The sequence below is a fragment of the Peromyscus leucopus genome, chromosome 6 (genome assembly GCF_004664715.2).
Source record: "Peromyscus leucopus breed LL Stock chromosome 6, UCI_PerLeu_2.1, whole genome shotgun sequence".
In the NCBI taxonomy this organism is placed as follows: domain Eukaryota; kingdom Metazoa; phylum Chordata; class Mammalia; order Rodentia; family Cricetidae; genus Peromyscus; species Peromyscus leucopus.
The window spans coordinates 64974343-64994591 of NC_051068.1; the positions used below are offsets into that span (position 1 = coordinate 64974343).

At 39.2% G+C, this 20249-nt stretch overlaps 1 protein-coding gene across 1 annotated transcript in view; it reads left to right on the forward strand.

The window, feature by feature from the left end:
• The window catches only part of LOC114685821 (lipopolysaccharide-responsive and beige-like anchor protein), a 39424-nt gene that overhangs the window by 2328 nt on the left and 16847 nt on the right, over positions 1-20249 (forward strand). The window contains exons 3-4 of the mRNA XM_037207301.1: positions 1818-2034; positions 8197-8364. Of these exons, the coding sequence (XP_037063196.1) occupies positions 1818-2034; positions 8197-8364 (385 nt within the window). The remainder of the gene's footprint in view (positions 1-1817; positions 2035-8196; positions 8365-20249) is intronic.

Consider the following 20249-nt stretch of genomic DNA (forward strand, 5'->3'; position numbering starts at 1 on the left):
TGTTCAGTGTTAAACTTCAAGTAAGAATTCACTTAGAAAGTAGGTCAGCTGTTGAGTGTAGTGGTACACACCTATAGTTTCAACACTCAGGAGATAGAAGCAGGAGGACCTGTAGTTCAAGGCAGTCCTAAACAGAGTGAGACCTTTTTTCAAAAAACGAAAGCCAAAACAAACAAAAACTAGTTCATCTGAGTGCTGGAGGAATATCAGCCTTTACTCATGGTGCTGTGATCCCTCAATTCAGAATTAAGTGCATGCCACCCTCCCCCAAATTAGTGAGAATTAATAGTCCAGGAGCAAAAGTCATATTAAAAAATGGCAGAAAGAGACATTTTAAAAGGTTCTGTGTATAGTGAAATGTGACAGTAATTGGTGTAGGAAGTATATAATATATATATATATTATAGATAGATAGCTAGATCTCACAGCTTCACTGTAGTGGGGTTTTCTCTGTGTGTGTGTGATTCACTGTCCTATCTGTAAAACCTTCCCTCATCTGTCAGCAACTTCCTTTTGTGTGAGAAGGAAAACGGATTCCCCAAACTAGAATTCTTTCCATTTTACTATTGCTGCTGCTTCCTACCCTATCAACCTCCCAGAGCACATTCAATTACCTGCTGATTTTCAATGTAAGTTGTGTTAATGGACATTAGCAGGATTCTATATGTATACATGCATGTGGGGTATGTTCTGTTTATATCGAGGATAGTTCAGGCATCAGTGGTTTTCAGCACAGCCCTGAGAATATTTTAAATGCTTTGTCTGCTTGTTTGTTTGTTTGATCTGGGAGGCCTTATATTAAACCCCACATTATTTAGATATCAGACACAATAACTATAAAACGGGTATCTTTGAATTTTTATCAATAGTGTATAGTTTCTTCCCACAAAAAAAACCTGAAAACTGGCATAAAAAATTTAATAATTATATGCAAGAATTTGCTTTGACCATTCCATTCTGGTTTGTGGAGTAATCAAGATTTCATGGTGTGAAAACCCTTATTTGTGACGGAAATCACAAAAACAAAGGTTCTGTTTGGTTGGGCTAATAATACCTGCCCCCTCCCCAAAGTACCTGAGTGAACTGCTCTTCTGACGATGGCAAATCCATGCTGTCCCCCAATGCTTGGTGTCACTACATGCCTGACCTGACCCTTGAGACAAGCCCATCTCGGGAGCTTTAGGGCACTTGGAGACAGCTTAACAGGCTCTCTCATCTTATCGCCAAGTCAAGACTAAGACGTGGCAATGTGCTTTGACTTTTTCACTTACAAGGATCTTTAATAAATCCCCATGCTTGCCTTTGCTTACTGGTGAGTGCAGCTGTAAACGGGGAATGGGAGTTCCCTTCTAGTCAAATTAAAAGACCCGTAAGAGCCAAAGTAGTACAAGATGCTACAAATATTTCAAATATATGACATTTAAATCCTAATATCTCTTCCTTGTGACAAAATGTTAAAGGTAATAGATTGTCACAACATGAATCCATCCTCATGACAATAGACATAATGAAATTGTCAGAAACAACCCAAACTGTGGTGAGATCTCAAGGCTGTAATCTACTTGTCCTGCCCAAGAACTAGAAAGCCTGTTTTGTGGGTTGTATACAATTTTTTTAAATGGTAATATTCTACCTTTTTTTTCTCTAAGCAAAACCTTTTTTTTCACTGAGATGTTGAATATAGTAGCTCCCATTCTTCCAGCAATTGCATATATCTCCCTTTTGGCTTTCCATACTGTACTTAAAGGTCAAGAACTCTGGATCCTGTCTCCTCCTGTCCTCACCCCCAACTCCCAATGTGACAGACAGCACTATAGGATTTTTTAATCCATGTGTGTTTAGTAGTTCTTCTTTCTTCTTCTTCCCTTGTTCGCACAGCCTGTGGCACAGGGACACATAGGAGGCAGGTGACTGACCTTCTGGACCAGAGCATCCAAGTTCATTCCCAGTGCTTCGTCATCACTTCCGACAACCGCTATATTCTCGTCTGTGGCTTCTGGGATAAGAGTTTCCGGGTCTACTCCACAGACACAGGTAATTTTCATTTTCTTCATCAGTAAGCCAAAGATTATGACTTAGTATCAAGAATGCATTCTCATCTTACTCCCAAAAATAAAGAGGAAACAGTGGGCTAGATCATTTGCTATTGAGTTAGCTTCAGTATGTTTTTAAGAGGCAGTTTTTCAGTAGTTTTGTCTCCCAAGCACATGCTTACAAAATAAATAATTTCATTCTGCAGGCAAAGCTGTGAATATAAATACCATACACACATATGTACATACAATTTAAGGCAAGTGCACAAACACAGAAGTATATTTCCATTTTCAATGATTTAAAAAATGATTTCTTTTCCATACTAGAAAGTCTCATGAAGTTGATCTTTTGGGAATAAACCTTGCCTTTCCCAATTCTGCATAGCATCTTGCTGAACACTACACCACCATGAAGAGTAGCTGACTATTGACTTAGCATGTGACAGATGCTCTTAAAGTTCGCATCTGTCTCTACATTTGCATGCACTCCCTGAGGGACAAACCAAGTCGACTCAGTGTTATTACAGCAGATATAATCCAAGGAATTTTTGCCATGTCAGAAATTCATATTATTGATAAATTTAATAGCATGTCCTTAAAGCATTTTAGAAACTGTTGAAAGAGGAGATAAAATTATAGATAATATATAATTGAATAAAGTTAAAGGTTTTTTGTTTCTTTGTTTGTTTTGAGACAGGATTTCTTTGTGTAGTCCTGACTGTCTGGAACTTGCTCTGTAGACCAGGCTGACTAGAACTCAGAGATCTGCCTGCCTCTGCATCCAGAGTACTAGATTAAAGACGTGAGCCACCACGACCTGGCTTAAAGTTAGACAGTAATTACATATTATTTCATTGTAACTAATCAATAGTACTGTGGCATGGATAGTTGTTTACTTGGTTTGTTTTGACTTCTTGGTGTTGTTGAGTACAGTCTCTTCCACTGTTCGATGCCCTGTGCCTGGAAGACGATATTTCAAATAGAAGAAGGAAATGCACGTTTCTTGATTAAATGCTGTGGAGTGGGAAATTCTATTTAATTGAAATTTCTAATTAAGTGCTTTATAGCAAGTCCTCTTTCAGGCTTGCTAATAATCCTTATGAAATGCACAGGTCCTTGCTTCTCTTAATAAGTAGGTGCGCTGAACGGTTGATGATTCTTCACTGAATTGAAATGTGTGTTTTTGAGACTGCTGAAACACAGCTGAGAGAAGAGGGAGAAATTACTCTCTTCAGCTGAAATATTTATAGAATGAGCCTTAAAAATTATTTGTAAAAAGCATTCTGTTTATTTTCTGCTTTAGGAAATTGATTCTCATTTTCTTTTTTTTTTTTAAAGATTTATTTATTTATTATGTATAGTGTTCTGCCCGCATATGTCCTGTAGGCCAGAAGAGGGAGCCAGATCCCATTATAGGTGGTTGTGAGCCACCATGTGGTTGCTGGGAATTGAACTCAGGACCTCTGGAAGAGCAGTCAGTGCTCTTAACCTCTGAGCCATCTCTCCAGCCCGATTCTCATTTTCTTATAGTCACTTCATTGCGATGTAAGTTCACAAAAGCAAACATGATCACCCAAGCCTTTCTGAGCAGTTGAGCATTTTTTGTTCTTTTTTTTGTTTTTTTAGATATTTCAGTCTGTGGAGTGGATTATTTTGAAATTAAAATTCCATCAACATTATGTAAAAACTACAGAGTAAATTGATGCTTTCTAAAACTGTCTTTATAATACTGAATCTGTGTTTTGAGAATCTATTTTAGATGTGTCCTTTTCATAGTTATAGAAAAAAGAACAACCTTAGCATTCTCTGGTACAGCCTCTGTCCTCAGACTCAGGGTCACACTTGATACAGCCCTCGTCAGTTTTTCATAACAGCCTTTTAGACTGACTATTCTCACACTTAGGAAAGTTATTTTAAAATTTACAGAGTAAGTTACCCCATCCTTATTGGCTTATAGTTTTTAAGTTTTGACAATGCACAGAATTACATTACCACCTCACAGGCTCTCTGGGTGCAGAACAGCTCCATGACCCCGATCGCCTCATGTCACCTGCTGGATGTCCCCTTTCTTTTTCCCCACACCTCAAGTCCTAGCAACCACTGCCTACTTCCTGTCTCCAGAGTGGCCTTTGTCAGAATATGGGTTGAGTCATAAGTTCTATGTCTTTCATTTTGACATTATAGAGCATTTGGTTCATTGACATTCCCTATTGTTTTTATTGTATTTTATGCATTAAATACCAATTGACGTTTCCATGCAGCACTAATTACATAGTCCCTGTACCCATTCTTTTTTAAAAGTTACAAATTCTTTGGCATCCCTGTTATTGTTTCAGCTTCACAAACTCTTGTCACATGGACACGTGTCCTTGTCCGTTTTTTTTAGATAATACGAACTAAGATTTAGAGAGTTAAGTCACATAATGAAATTTAAGTAGCTAATGGTAACAGACCTGGGGCTTGGACCTGGCCCTTCTGATTTTATATGTAGCATTCTTTTCTCACCATATTGACTCACACAAGTGTCACCGTCCTTGGTTAATTTGGAGACTGCTGTAATTTGTACCCTGAGTTCCATGCAGGCCCGCCATGCTCCATTAGACTTAACTAAGTTGATACCAGTCCACTCCCTCCTGACAGAAACTTGCAATACCCTGTATAAAAATACATGTCCTGTGTATGTACAATATTTCATAAGAAAGTAGCATTATTTTAAACTTCATAGCAAATGGCTGACAAAAATTTATATTTTCTATAAAAGTGCAGAAAAATAAGTCTTAAATGATAGTCCTCCTGTAAGCCTTCAATACATACTCAGCTGCTAGTTTTATTTAAAAGTCATTTCAGTGAGAAAAATAGTAATCTGTGTTTTTATGACACTAGATAATATCAACTAATTTTTTTCCTTAAGTCTGATGAAGAAGCAAGGAAAAATTGTATGATCAGTCTAATACATAATGGCAAAGCCATCACAAGTGTTGAATTCAATTATATTTTAACACACAAGCCAAAAAAAAAAATCTTCCTCTTATTAGATTGGGGAGGGGCACTTGGGTTGTAACAGGAAATTCTTGAAACGTAAATCATGTTTTCAGAGCCCAACCAGAGCAGCAGAGGCAACAATAAAGCCACCCGGCAGTGGAATGGTTTCCTGGCCACATTTAGATGCAGTGGTGGAGTCCTGGGCTGGGATGGTTTTATTTGTAGGCACAGCTGTCAAATAAAACATTAACTAGAAAATTTGTTCTGTCAAAAAAGGGACATTCTAGTGTTTGTGGTAATTTTGATATTTGTGCGTGGAGAGGTAGCCTGGTATTAAAGGAAACAAAAAATAAAGGCTGAGGAGCACTTATGAGATTATCAGAAAATAATTTACCCAAAGAGCAGCAGGTCTTTATACTGTGATTTATTTAGAAGGAACGAGCCTCCATATCACAGCAGCAGCAGGGATTGCCGCGTTAGGCCGCCAGAGCAGGGAAACAGACCCCCAGACAGAATGTCTGCTGGAGTTGAGCCTGCGGTGTGAACTGCGGAGATAACAGCTACACCGGGTTCAATAGGAAACTCCCTTGGTGTAAACGTTTATGTCTTCTTCCCGTTTGGAGTTTTCCTCCATTCACTGATTTTAGATTGTTCTTTTGGAGAAGACACCATTGTGTACTCGTTCACGTTATTTCAGTGTTTGTCGGCACCATTAGACGACAATAAAGACCCTGAGGGTGGACGCCGTGTATCCTCGCCACTTGATACATTTAAGAAAGCCTAATGCTTGGCACTATGATGCTAGGGAAATACTGTGGAAGCTTCATAATTTTGATTATTTCGGGGGGAAAATTAAAGCTAGTAAATTTTTAGAAGAAAAAGAAACCACAGCAAATGGGTATCTATTTTCCTCACACCAACACTGGAGGAACAGAGCAGTGCCTTAAGGAGGGATAACATGGGAATCTTGGAAAACTCTGTGTCTGTAATGACTTCATCCCACCTTCACAGCTAACTCTTCCTACCTGGTCCTGAATTACTTGGAAATTGAGTAAGCTACCCAGCAAATAGTTCTCCTTGTGAGGTTCCCAGTTCACCAGGACATCTAGGCCTCCTGGGTACTAGTTTGTAGTACTCATACAACCCCACAGAGTTGCTGGATACCAAACAGACATAAGCCTACTCCTAAAGAGCACGTTCACTTCATGCTGCAGTCCCTGAGCTCTCGGCTAAAGAGTCACTGGTCAGACTGGGATCCAAGCATAACAACATGACGTACCAGCTTCCTTCAGCAGTTAAAACACCGATGAACTCTAATTATCAATGAGAGGGCAGCCAGCCGCCCAGCTTTTGCGATCTGCCCTGCAAGATGTGGTGTGGCCTAACCACTTACTCCTGAACATCTTCACTTGAAAATGAAATTAAAATATCATACACTTCATATTTGATTTTAAAATTTTGAATTCTTCCTAGCAGATGCCTTTGTAAGTGAAATGGCCTAGTGTCGGTTTCGAAGGCTGAAGACATTTAGAAGACCTGTGGCCCATTTAGCAGTTCAAACACTGGCCTTAACAGAATGTTTGATCTGCCTTAATTGCAACAGGCAAATGTACTTTAGTAACTGTAATTTGTAATTGAAATAAGTCTGAATGTTAATTAAATAAAATAAGATTAAAAGAAGAAAAAAATTTAAAAGTTATGTAAAATAAATGAAAAAAAGTTAATTAAATAAAATTAAATTTAAAAAAAAAAAGAAGTCTGGTTTTAAGGTTGGTAGCAGTGGGTTCTGCAAGCCTGCTGCTCATGAATAAAAAAGATGCATTTGACTTTGACGTGATATAGATAAGGGTTCACTAGTTTGTCTCTAAATTTGAAACATTTATAAGAAGTTTTAAATTTACTATAATCAATGATTTAAAATTTTAAGTGAATACTTTCTTATTTACATTTGTTATCTTGAAAAGTAGCCAGGTGTGGTGGCGCATGCTTTTAATCCCAGCACTCGGGAAGCAGAGGCAGGCGGATCTCTGAGTTTGAGGCCAGCTTGGTCTATAGAGTGAGTTCCAGGACAGCCAGGGCTACACAGAGAAACCGTGTCTTAAAAAAACAAAACCAAAGAAAGAAAAAAAAAAAGAAAAGAAAAGTTATATACATTTAAATGCCAACCTTTAATTAAGAACTTAGGCTTTTGAATATTTGGTGTGTTCCAAGCTGAAACACTTTTTTTCATTTCTTTAACATTTGAGGGTTTTTTTGTTTGTTTGTTTGTTTTTTGTTTTTTTTTTCCTGCTGGCACTCACTTCCTTTTAAAGCCATGCTGAATATTGAGGGTGGACATTCTGTAACACTCATTTATAGACCACAGACTTTTTGAGGGGAAACGTTAGCATAGGCTAAGGTAGCATGGAGGAGCTGCGGACACCTAACTGTTTAGACAAGTCTGTGGATGATCCCAGAGTCAGTCAAGCGGCGATTCTCCACAGCAAGGAGTTGGGTTTGAAGCCCAGACTGTGTATAAATTGACGAGGTTCCTCTGGACTCTCCTCAGTCCTTCCCGTTAAATTCTGTAATCCTGGTTTCATCATCACCCCAAAGGAATTTTCCTCATTTAGAAAATTAAAACGAAGAAAGAATGACGGGGTTTGAATTGCAATCATGGTAAATTGTTCCTTTCATCAAAAGTTAGTCCATGGATGCCTGGTTTGAAAAAGTAGGGATTCTCTTCAAGGTGACCTAAAACCGGAAGAGCCTCACTACATCCTCATGAACTCAGGACGCTGTTAGTGGGTGACTTCTGGAGCCCTTTCACAGGAAGGCAGCAGGCTTTGGTTCTGACTTGCAGAGTAACTCAAGAAAGTGTGAAATGGTTCCAGGGTAAGGGTTCTCCTGGGCCTGCTATAACCAGTAAATATTATTCTTTGGTAATTTTATAGTAGCTGTTTATAAGGATATGGTATCCTCATACTCAAATATTATTTGTTGAAATAGTTTTAACATATGCCTTTCAGAAATGTTACTGCTATTCAGTTGATTTTTTTTAAAGTATTATGGATAATATTTAAAAACAAACAAAACCCTACCGGGTAAGAACCTTCTCAGACTGTTGTGTAGGTTATGTATTTGCTAGGAGCTTGCTTTGTCTTTTAATTGCAGCGTAAAGAAAATTTGTTTTATATTTCAGGAAAATTGATCCAAGTGGTGTTTGGCCATTGGGATGTCGTCACTTGCCTAACTCGCTCTGAGTCATACATAGGGGGAAATTGCTACATTCTCTCTGGGTCACGTGATGCAACCCTCCTTCTGTGGTACTGGAATGGAAAAGGCAATGGGATTGGAGATAACCCAGGCAGTAAGTACAAACTGTTTTTAAGTGAACTTTGGTAAGTAAACGTGGACTAATAACAAACACTTCGAAGGGGAAATGCTCTTTCATTATGGTGAGAACGAAAGTGAATGATCAAGCATGTTCAATTTCTAAAATGTAATTTAAGGTTGACCTAGATGGCATGATTACTAAAACATCCTCTAGTCATTGAATTCAAGTCCACTGAGGACCCTTTGTTCTCACATTATAGTCATTCTTATGCAGACATGCTAGTTCTTGGCTGCAGTGGCTGTCACCAACTAAAATAGAGGTGTTCTCACGAACAGTAACATGTGACATGAAAGTGAAATTACATATTATCTTGTTTATTGAATTTATAATTTTGGAAATCTACAACTTTATAAAATTATGCTTTCATTTACATATTAAAAGGTAAAAGAGGTCATAAAAGGCCAATATGGAATATTCAGATTGGCTCTTGGCTTTTCAGATGGGAAATGAAAATGTTCACCAACAGCACTAACCATCTTTCAGAAACTGCAGTAAAGGCAGTAAAACAACAACAAAAAAATGTGTAACCATTTAAAACTGTAATTCACAGAAGGCAAAAAAGGAAACAGCCACCATTAAAACCAATCGCACACAGCTGCAGTCAAGAGAGAGCTTTAAAAAACACATTAAGAAGTAGGAAAAACAATTAAAGGGACCACCTGAAAAATGAGAATTTAATTAAAATGATTATGACAACAGAGACGAGTTCCTGTAAGAATAGCTGTAGATTTCTATTTCATAAGATAGACATTGTGACTGCTCTTAAATGTTTACCAGTTCTTAATGTAAAGCTCGTTGCGGTGTATTTGGTTAAGGAAGGCTCATTCTATCACCTGAAAACCGTGGGGCATTGTGTCTGGAAATAAGTATTTCATCCTCCCATGTTTCCGACTGACTTCTCCAGGCTGTGCAAAGATGGGGAATACTTGTGTGAAAGTGAACACTTTGTTCAGAATTTTTTAGTAAAATGCTGATATTTATTTAGTAAAATGCAGTTTATTTTTCAAAGCTATTTTTCTTTCTATGTACATTAGAGACTTTGGATTAGATCATATACAAACATTATATTCAGTTGATAGCTAATAGACATACTTATGACCTTGATCAAAGATAATCTTCTGTGTGAAGAGAGTAGAAAAATAATTTTAAAGTTTTGATACTGAGGTAATCCAGTCTCAGCAGTCAGAGCAAAGCACAGAGTGTGTTCTGTGGGAAAGCATGCTTTGTACATGTCTCTTACACAGACAGCTCTACCTTGTATGTAACTACAATCAACTTGAAGTACAAATTCAGGGATTTTGTTTTTCATTCTCTATAAGATATACACTATACGATCCTTTCTCATGAGTGGTGGCATTCTGATGCCTCTTCCTTCCTGGCCTCCTAGATTGAGTGACTACTTTCAGTTTCTTTTTTCTTGTTTCTTTTAAATAGAAGATTAATAAATTATCTCAGGCAAAGGTAGATTTAACACAGATAATACAGAAATCTACCACCTTGTTAGTTGTCTCAAAGAATTTAGGAAAGCCCTTTCCTTGCCTTGAAATGTTTTATGAATGTAAAGCAATTTATACCCACAAAGACAGATATTTGAGTCTTTGTTTTATACTCAAGTTGATTGCCTTTCTACATTATGTGGAGTTATCAGCGTGTGTATCCGAGAAATAGCTAAAGCCGTGCTGGCTATTCCTGAATGGAATTGCTGTAGCATTTCAGAGATTTAATTATGTTTCGAAATTAGAAAACTTCACATTTTCAGAGTAAGTATTTTATATCTATTTACACATTAAATGATATGTGCATGTATTTAAATATATGTTATTTATTTAAGTACCTTATAAATTGCCCTAGAGATGGTTCTTATATGCGTGTCATTTAAATAGAGAATCAAGGAGGAGTGATGGAATACTGGGACTCGTTGTAAAAGAGAAATCTGAGTTCCTGGCTCTACTGTGGCCTTTCTCTCCTGTCTGCAAAAGAAAGCAACAGAGGAAGTAAATCCCCACACCAGCACTGTCTTGGTTCATATTAAAATGTTATAGTTTCCGTGCAACATCCACCATCCTTTTATTCGTCTATACAGTACGGTGGGCGTGACCACTTAGAAAACACGGGTAATGAAGAGGGGGAAACAGAAGAACACAAGCACATCTAATACAAATTTCAGAAAACTATTATGTATTTTGACTAAATTTATTGCTTTATCCTTTCTGGTCCTTTATAATGTCTGATGTCCAATCCAATTTTGCTTTAGCTTTGAATAATGAATCCTGGAGAAAGACATACAGGTACTTTGTCTTACTATGAGAGTTTAACACATTAGAACAGAAAAATGAAAAAGCCAATCTAAGCTTTCAAAAAACAAAACAGCAGGCAAAGCCCAGACATTTTTACTGTGTAGAACTGTTTTAAACCTTCCCACGAGCTGGTTCAGTTTTCTGAGCCTCCAGCTCAGCGAAGGAAGGCTGTGTGCAGCCCGAGTCCCAGCGCTCTGAGCCTCCAGGCTCCTGCCGGCCTGCTGGCCTGCGTTGTGTCTCTTGGAGCCACAGGAAGAGCCCGTGAGAGCGGGCCACACACTGACACACTTGTAGGACGGCCGTAAATACACAGTAGTCCTTCACCTTCCAATCTTTGATTTTAGACTCTTTCTCGGAAAAGAAGAAAAGTGGTGCCAGGGACAACCTGCTGCTTTTTTCCTGCATCCTATAGTGTTTTCTGCTATTGAACTTGATTTGGATTTCAAATCACAAGAATAGTTAGTGATTTTATTTGCAAAGGTCATAAGCAAGAGCCAAAGACTATTTTTCTTTAAATCTGATATTGGTGTTATATATAAAGTTGGTAGCTGTGTAACTGTTTTAACCTAATGTTATACAATGTTAATATGTACATTTAGTTGGATAAAAATCAGGCTAACTCAACGTGGATGAAACCTATAAAATAGTATAATTTGGGGCTTTAAAAATGACTCAGATGTTTTATGAAACCTGTCTAGATTATGCAGCCAAAGGCTTGCTTTCCGTAGACAGGCCGTTTTTCACCTTTGCCTCTATTGTCCTGTGATGGTTATCTGCTGTGGAATGCAGCTTCCCCAATGAGGAGAAGGCTGAAAATAGTATTCCACTTGGTTGTGGATGGTTTTTGTAACATTAACCAGGACAGTTTCAATGAAAGGTGTTTTGTGCAGAAAGCTCGACCCTTTGTTACCTCTCCCCAGTCTGCTGTCCTAGCTGAGATTCCAAGAGTGGAATTTTCCCTTCGAACAGTGGCGGACTCTATCAGCCTCCAAATTCCAGAGAAAATGTGCTCCTTCGGCGCACTAAATTGGTATTTAAACACTTTCAACTTTGACATGATCGTACTTATATAAACAAGCTAAAAACATACAACACTGTTATTATTTATTCCCTATTTTATATTAACATTAATAAATCATAAACTTGAATTTTAAAAAACTAACCACTTACGCAACACTTTTAGATTTCAGAGTAAATTTTTTTTTTTTTACAGCCACAGTCTATTAGCTTTTGGAGCAAATGGTTGCCGACTGTGAGGGTGTCGCATAGATTTGTGTGTGCACTATTTCAGTAAAGTACTTTAACATTCTTGCATTCTGGTTTTGATTTGATGGAAAGGTGGCATATATTTTTTTTCCTCTTTGCAATCAGACATGCTAATCTATGGCAGCTTTCTCCTTATAGGAATGCCGTCTATGGCTCAGGGGAGGGGGGTAGTTTTTGTGGGTTTTTTTTTTTTTTTAATAACAAGATTCTGTTCTTTAAGAATATTTCAGCACGTTAATTAGAAAGACGATTTTATTAACCGTAAGGCTAGCACTAACAGACTGCAGAGCTGCTTTTTAAAGTACTGTATTCCAGAGCTGCCCTGCTTTTTCTCTGTCTAAAACTTCATTTTGTTATATCCTCATCAGTCACCTAAGTCATTACCGTAAATCCTACTGTTGTTAATGTTACTGGTATCACCCTAATGAGACATTCCTGCTATAATTAAAAATGAATTCCAACTTTAAGGCATTCTAAATTTTTTTTTAATGAATTTAGAATGATCTTGCCCTATGAACTATAAATACCACTGATACACACACAGACTACTACTCATCAAGTCTGTAAGAGAGGTGGTGTCCTAACATGTCCAGGTGTGAGTTATTTACTGGTTGCCTCCATGCACGTGTGCTTATGCATATGTATATTTTTATGTATGTATTTAGGAATTATGTCCTTTTTATCATAAGGCCTAATACGTTTTACTAAAGCTACTGATAAATCCTTATTCTTTGTCTTGGAAAATACTGGCGGCTGTGGTGCAGCGTCCTCTCTGTAAGTAGGTAGCCTAGAGCGCCATCTGCTGGCCACACTTGGAGACGTAATGCTCTCTTACGGGAAAGGCCCTGCCTGGAAACACTGTTGTGTTTTGTCTTAATTGCTGTGGTATATTATTATTCATGGGTCTCAAATGTCAGGATATGTACGATGGTCTTGAACCTTGTAAGCTTTTTTAATCATTTTATTCTTCTCCCACCCTAACCTGGAATTGGGACTTCATAATAATAATTTTAAGGAAAGCATAGTATCTGTATGATAAAACAAAGCACGACAGTTTGTGCTGAGGAGATAAACTCAGGTCTTCAGTAAGTCACAGTTAGCAGAAATTGTTTAGATAACACCTAATCTCAGTTCCTAATACTTCACTGTTTTTGTATGTGAAAGCAAGGCTTGAGGCATGTGGCCTTTATGTGAGGATGAGGCTGGACCTGGTTCTTTGCCGAGGACACCGGTTCTTACATATGCCTCGTTCAGACTGCATCCAGCTCCTTCCTGCCTACTGCTCTACCTTCTATTTTTCTTGTATTTTCTCTTGAATCTTGTACAATTTAAAGTACGGGTTTGAAGCAAATATGTTGCAGTATTCGGTTCAGGTGACATTAAAAATGTCTATGAAATTCTCCAGAAGGTCCAGGATGTTTAGTGCTCTGTGATGTAATGCAGGCCCTCAAATTCCAGGAAAACAACTCTGTATTTACTTCTTGTAGCTAATAGTAGATGTGGTAAAAGGAATTATATTCATATGGCAAACGAATACAACCTTAATGTTCACCATATGCAGAGCAGTGGGGTGATGTGCCAATATATCACATTTATTTACCTTGTTGGTTACAGAGAAAAATTACTCTACCATTCATCCTATGGGCTGTAGCCACTTACACACGAGGACAGGGGAACTGAATTTATGCCTCAAACTGAAACTGAGTATCTTCATATGTAGACATTGAGGCAGTTCCAAATAAAGTTGTACATACCTCATGCTCAAGATAGGAATTGTAATTTCAAACAATGGCTCAAATTAATGAGACTACATACTACCGAGTGACTGTCATTATATAGACTCTTAGAAGCCAAATATTTCCAAGAAACTGTAATTGGTGTCCTGCACCCTTTCTTACATATTAAAGATTTGTCTGCTGCTGGAATGTGTACAGTGCACTTCCCCTCCCCCATGAGTGTGGCATTACTGTAGCTTTACTAAGTATGCATTTAGTTGAGACCTCTGGTCAACATTAAACTGATTGTTACCACCTTTCAGAAAGGTTCATTTCATTAGAAAGATTCCCTGAGACCTTACATGTATATGTACGTTATATTACAAAGTAGATATTCCTGAAGTTGTACGAAGAGCCATCTTAAATGAAATTATTTGTGTGTTTCTGATTATTTCTTTTACAAAGCAACAAGTACCCTATGTTCTGTATGGTCCTGTGGGAGCCCGTTCTTGGGTTCCTCGTGGCTTTAACCCAGCAGGTACGCATAAAGGATGATTAGGACCACGGGCCTGAGTGCAGGTGTCTGAGATGGTCTGCACTTGGCTGTGCTGGGGGATGGTCTGTATGTCAAATTGCTCTGATTGGTCAATAAATAAAACCTGATTGGCCGTGGCTAGGCAGGAAGTATAGGCGGGACTAACAGAGAGGAGAAAAAGAAAGAACAAGAAGGCAGAAGGACTCACTGCTAGCCGCCACCCTGACAAGCAGCAATGAAAAGATGCCGGTAAGCCACGAGCTACGTGGCAAGGTATAGATTTGTAGAAATGGATTAATTTAAGCTATAAGAACAGTTAGCAAGAAGCCTGCCACAGCCATACAGTTTGTAAGCAATATAAGTCTCTGTGTTTACTTGGTTGGGTCTGAGCGGCTGTGGGACTGGCAGGTGACAAAGATTTGTCCTGACTGTGGACAAGGCAGGAAAACTCTAGCTACATGCCTTAATTTTCATATGCTAGAAACCACTACTTTATAGAGCTAATTAAAAGTGCTAATTAACAAATTTTAGAATTGATTATATCATAGGTTTTTCTGATTGTTGTTATCTCAGTGATTTACTTGTTTTGTTTTTTCAATATAGGATCCCCAGTAGTCTGGGCTGGGCTGGAACAATCCTCCTGCCTCAGCTCCAAGGGTTGAGATTACAGGTGTGAACGACCACACCCAGCTTGTTGTTATCGACTACTTAGATATATTAGTGCATGTCTCTTATCCACTGGTTTTTCAAGTAAGTTTTCTTACATTCTAGTAGGTTTGGTCAGACTTCAGTTTTAGGATCAGAAGATTTTTGTTTTTTGTAGATTTATTTATTTTATATGTATGAGTGTTTTTGTCTTCACGTATGTATGTGCCCATGGAAGTCATGAGGCATTGGATTCTCTGAAACTGGAGTTTGAGCCACTGTGTGGGTGCTGAGAATCACACTGAGGTCCTCTGCCAGAGCAACAAATGCCCTGAACCACTCCAGCCCCTGGAACTATTTTTAAATGAAGAAAAAAGTTCTCTGGACTTCAGTTCCTTTTATAGCTGAACTCTCTAACGGGGGGAGGGGGGGGCATTCTAGTGTTCTCTTTATAGGTTGTAGTTTTCCAGAACTGAGAAGATTACTTTATTTCTTTGGGATGGTTTAGACCAAGGCTTTTTGTTTTTGTTTTTTTGTTTTGTTTTCAAAACAGGGTCTTTACAATATAGCTCTGCTTGTCCAGGAAATCACAATGTAGACCAGGCTAGCCTCAAACTCAAAGATATCCACCTGCCTCTGCCTCCCAAGTGCTGGGATTAAAAGCATGCACCATTATTACACCAGGGCAGACCAAGATGTTTTTAATAGCTAAAGATGTGAAAACCCTGTATGGCTTTCAAAGTACCTAACTTACATGTATTTAACAAAGAAACCTTACAAACAATAAGGAAGATACATTAAAAAGAATTTAGGGCCAGGTGCTGGTACATACCTTTAATACCAGACAGAGGCAGGTGAGTCTCTATGAGTTCGAGGCCAGCCAAAGCTACATAGTGAGACCCTGTCTCAACAGACAGAAACTGCTACAGAAAATTCCAAGTACTCCAAATTCAAAGGTGTAGAGCCCAGTCCAAATCCCACACCTAAAGCTCAAAGATCATTGCAGAGGAGCGGGCAGGAAGACTGTAAGAACCAGAATATCAGGGACTTTGCTGTGAGAGTGTGTCTCCTTGTAGTATCAGAAGCTACGCCCCTAAAGTCTCACCAACAAGACTGCCCAAATATGAGCCAAACAAGGATGACACAGTGGACATGCAAAACTGGACAGGAGAAGCCCATGAGGCCTCACCCTACACAAACACTACAGGCAGCTGAGGAAAGCTGTGATCGGGAGTGGTGGGAACACCCAGAGAAGAGCACACCAACTGTAGTCCAGTCCCAATGGTCAGCCCTGAAAACCTGCACACAGGCAACACTATATGGACTCAACAGGTTAGATTTAGGAATATATGTGTATCTAAATATCTGTACATAATAACAATTCATGAAAAAGAGGGCATGAATTTGAAGGAGAGTGAGGAAGAGGATTTAGGAGGAAGAAAGGGAAAGGAGAAATGTAATTAAATTACAACCTAAAAAATAAAAACTAGCAACAATAAAAAGAATTTTAAGAATTTATTTATTTTTATTTTATATGCATTAGTGTATGTGTGTCTGTGTGAGGGTGTCAGGTACACTGGAACTAGAGTTACAAACAGTTGTGAGCTGCCATGTGGGTGCTGGGAATTGAACCCGGGTCCTCTGGAAGAGCATTCAGTGCTCTTAACCGCTGAGCCATCTCTCCAGCCCAATAAAAAGAATTTTAAATGATTTGTGTAATTAGTACAGATTAAAATTTTTAATTTATATTCATAAAACTCAATGTTGGATATCAAGAAATGTGAACACTGTTTTACATCATCAATTTTCTTTTTTCTTTTCTTTTTTTTTTTTCTGGTTCTTTGAGACAGGGTTTCTCCATATAGACTTGACTGTCCTGGAACTCACTCTGTAGACCAGGCTGTCCTCAAACTCAGAGATCCGCCTGCCTCTGCTTCCCTAGTGCTGGGATTAAAGGCATGCGTCTTCTGTGTAGGTAAACTGTGTGTCTACTTTATTAGATACTTGCATTTAAGTGCAGGAGCTATAGATGAACTAGAGCCTAAGCCCAAGCAGTCTCACTACGGAGAATCAACAAAGGAGTCTCAGAGGAGGAGAAAAACAGCACAGTAATTCAGTAGAGGGTAGTGTGTGAACAAGCTGAAGAACTGTGTAACGTCTATCAAAGATGCTGCATATTTGTGATATGGACATGGACGCAAATGTTCTCTGTACTGCTAAGTGCAGAAATCATCAAACTATATCACGTCTTATGCATACTGTTAAATTATGTGCATATGCTTAAAAGTCCATGTGTATAAATGCATACAAAAACTGGAATCATAGCCAGGCAAAGGCCAGAAAAGTTCATTTCAAGTTAGTAGGACTAGGAAGCAAGTTTTCATCATCCTCATGATTTACTAATTTACCTGGACATTCTATAATGAGCATGTCATACTCGATAATGAGAGACATTCAGAGATATTTAAAATTGGAAAATAAACCTGACTGGAAATTTATCTGCATTTTCTGCTCTTCACAGGTGTGTGAATTGTTGGGGAAAGTTGAAAAATCGGAGAGAAGGCAAAATGTGAGAAATCAGAATATAATTTTGAGAAACTAAGGAATATTATTCCTTTTCAAGGAAGAAAAATAATAAGAGCCATCTCTAACTGGCACTTATGCAGCCTAAAATCAGATAATAAAAGTTGAGCACTCTCTCTCTCTCTCTCTCTCTCTCTCTCTCTCTCTCTCTCTCTCTCACACACACACACACACACACACACACACACACTCACACACACACACTCTCACACACTGTTGGGTGGATATTTCATGGGAGCTTAAGACTTGTAGACATTTTGCATATTAACACTCCTTTCCCCCCCCCCCCCTTTGGTTTTTTGAAACAGGATTTCTCTGTAGAACAGTCCTGGCTGTCCTGGAACTCTCTTTGTAGACCAGGCTAGCCTCAAACTCACAGAGATCCACCTGCCTCTGCCCTCTGCTTCCTGAGTGCTGGGATTAAAGGCATGAGCCACCACACCCAGCTAACACTATTCTTATGGTAGCCTTGTGTGAAAACTTCTTTTATTGTCCCTTGTCTTTATGGATAACACATGGAGAAACTATGACATTAAAATTTTTTTCTTCTGTCTTGGCCTTGAAGCCCCTGAGTCTCCCACCTAGAGCTGTGTGTCCACTCGTAAATGGAGAGAACACCCAGTGGGCAAGTGCCGGAGTCTGTTTTCAAATTCAGACACTTGGCCATAGCTTTTGTTTGTGGTGCTGGGGATGGGACCTAGGACCTCACACATGCTAAGCCTGCGCCTCGTCACTGAGCTACAGCCCCAGAGGCCTCTTTTTTAACCACTAAACTGTACTACAGTGTTTTACTAGATTTAACTGGATTATCAGCAGTACAGAATCTGATGGAAACCTATCATGAAAGCACTGAGTATTTACAAAAGACATAAAAAGACAGTTTTGTTACACTGATTTCCGGTGACAGCGCGTGTCATGATAGAGCTTGTGAGGTGTGGGTTTCCTCTTTCTTGGTGTATATGTAAACACACTCCGTGCGTGCCGAGGACTGAGGCCAGCGCCTGCTCCTGTGCGGTGCATTCTTCCACTCACCGTGCGATTCCCTAGGACAGTGTTACAGAAGCTCCCACACAGACTCACTCTTCAGCAAAGGCTTAGAAGAGGAGTCCACTGTAACAAAAAAAAAAAAAAAATGATATGAGCAAGAGCTTTGACTGACTTCCCCCCGACCTTGCCCGGCCTTACATTAGTAATGGTAGTGGTATTTACAGAAGAAGCCAGCACCTTTTTCTGGTACATGTGGCACTCACGATGCACTTGTGGTCATGTTGACTGTAGTCTGTACGTTTAACCACACCAAAAGCCCATGATGGATGCTAGGGGGGGACGGTGATAAAGATGGGGTGACTAGAACAAATTTCAAATAATTTAGTTGTGCATAATTAAAAGGAGATAGAATTTCCACTGAAAAATCGGGAAGTTAATGGAAAGGTTTAAGAAACATTTACCAGGGGATAAAGGAAACATTTATCAGCAAAAGCTATTTCCTTTCTTGATTTGCCGTTGTGGCGAGCCACATGAGAAAGCCAGGTCCTTGGTTCTCACGTGAATGTTCCGTATTAATCAACAGCAGCTAACAGACAGCTGCATGTGTGACGGACAAGCACCTACCTCCGGGAAGCAGCCGCATAGCTTCTATGGTGGCTAACTTTGGGGGTTTAAATACTTAGGCTTAAACCTCATTATGCTTTTTTTTTTTTTTTTAAAGCATACCTAGATCCAAAGTGACTTCTGTTTTTTTGTTTGTTTGTTTAAACAAAATCAACTTTCATATTCTATTTTGGTTTTCTTTAGATACATGAGATTTTACCAATGTGGAAAACTGTATCACTGGTGTTAAAGACTCTGTTAATTAATGTTAAATGCAGACTCTGCATGCAAAACACTTGTAATAAGTGCTTGAGTTTCAGTGGTGGCTTGAACTTTTAAAATCACTTACAATTTGTAGGACTATGGTAAAATAGGCAAACTTTCAGATGTTTTGCTTTTGCAGTGTTAGGAATTGCCCCCAAGGCCTTCTGCTAGTGAGCAGTGCACCATTGAGTGCCCTCAGACACCGGTGACCATTGTCCATCAAGTCATTTTCAAACAAAAGGCCATATTGCATTCCTGGCCTTCTTTTCCAGTGTGTCACAGAATACCTACAGCCGCAGTAAAACATTACTAAGTGAATGCCAGAGTGAGGGAATGAGAAAGTGAGCAGCGGAATGTGTTGACTTAGGACCAAGGAGCCATCACTTAGCATTGGTGGGCAGAAGGAATTCTGTACTTCTAAGACTGAGAGCAGGGGTGTGCGGAGCCCACTCCGTTCCTGTCGCTGCTGTGAGGGCGGCGTGCTGTGGGCTGCTGCAGCACACGAAGCCCTCACGAGGCCTGCACTGCACACTCCGAAAGCCTCACTGTATAGGACTGGGGCGGTGATGCACAGGATAGCAAGATCCTCCTGCACTTCGAAAAATAGCCAAAACGTGTATTTTACATGGATTAGTTATCTCCTTTACATCAGTGGAGGTAAATCTTGGGAATTGTCTTTCTCATCTGCTGTTTATGAACAAGATAGTACAGGAATTACTTTTCCTCTTTCAGATATGAAATTCTAAGAAATTCAGACTCCCTTTGATAAAAATATTGAATGTTAGGAGGAGGACAAGACACACCTGTAGTAATAGAGAAATGCATCCTTCTCCCCAGTGCTGTTAGGCTAACTCTGCTCCGGGTTGCAGACAGGCCAGTGTGCACACTGACAGGGTCCTGGGGCTCCTCGCTCTTTGAGCTGGGCTTCTCAAGGGCACGCACTTTTCCCGGGGCACTCACTGT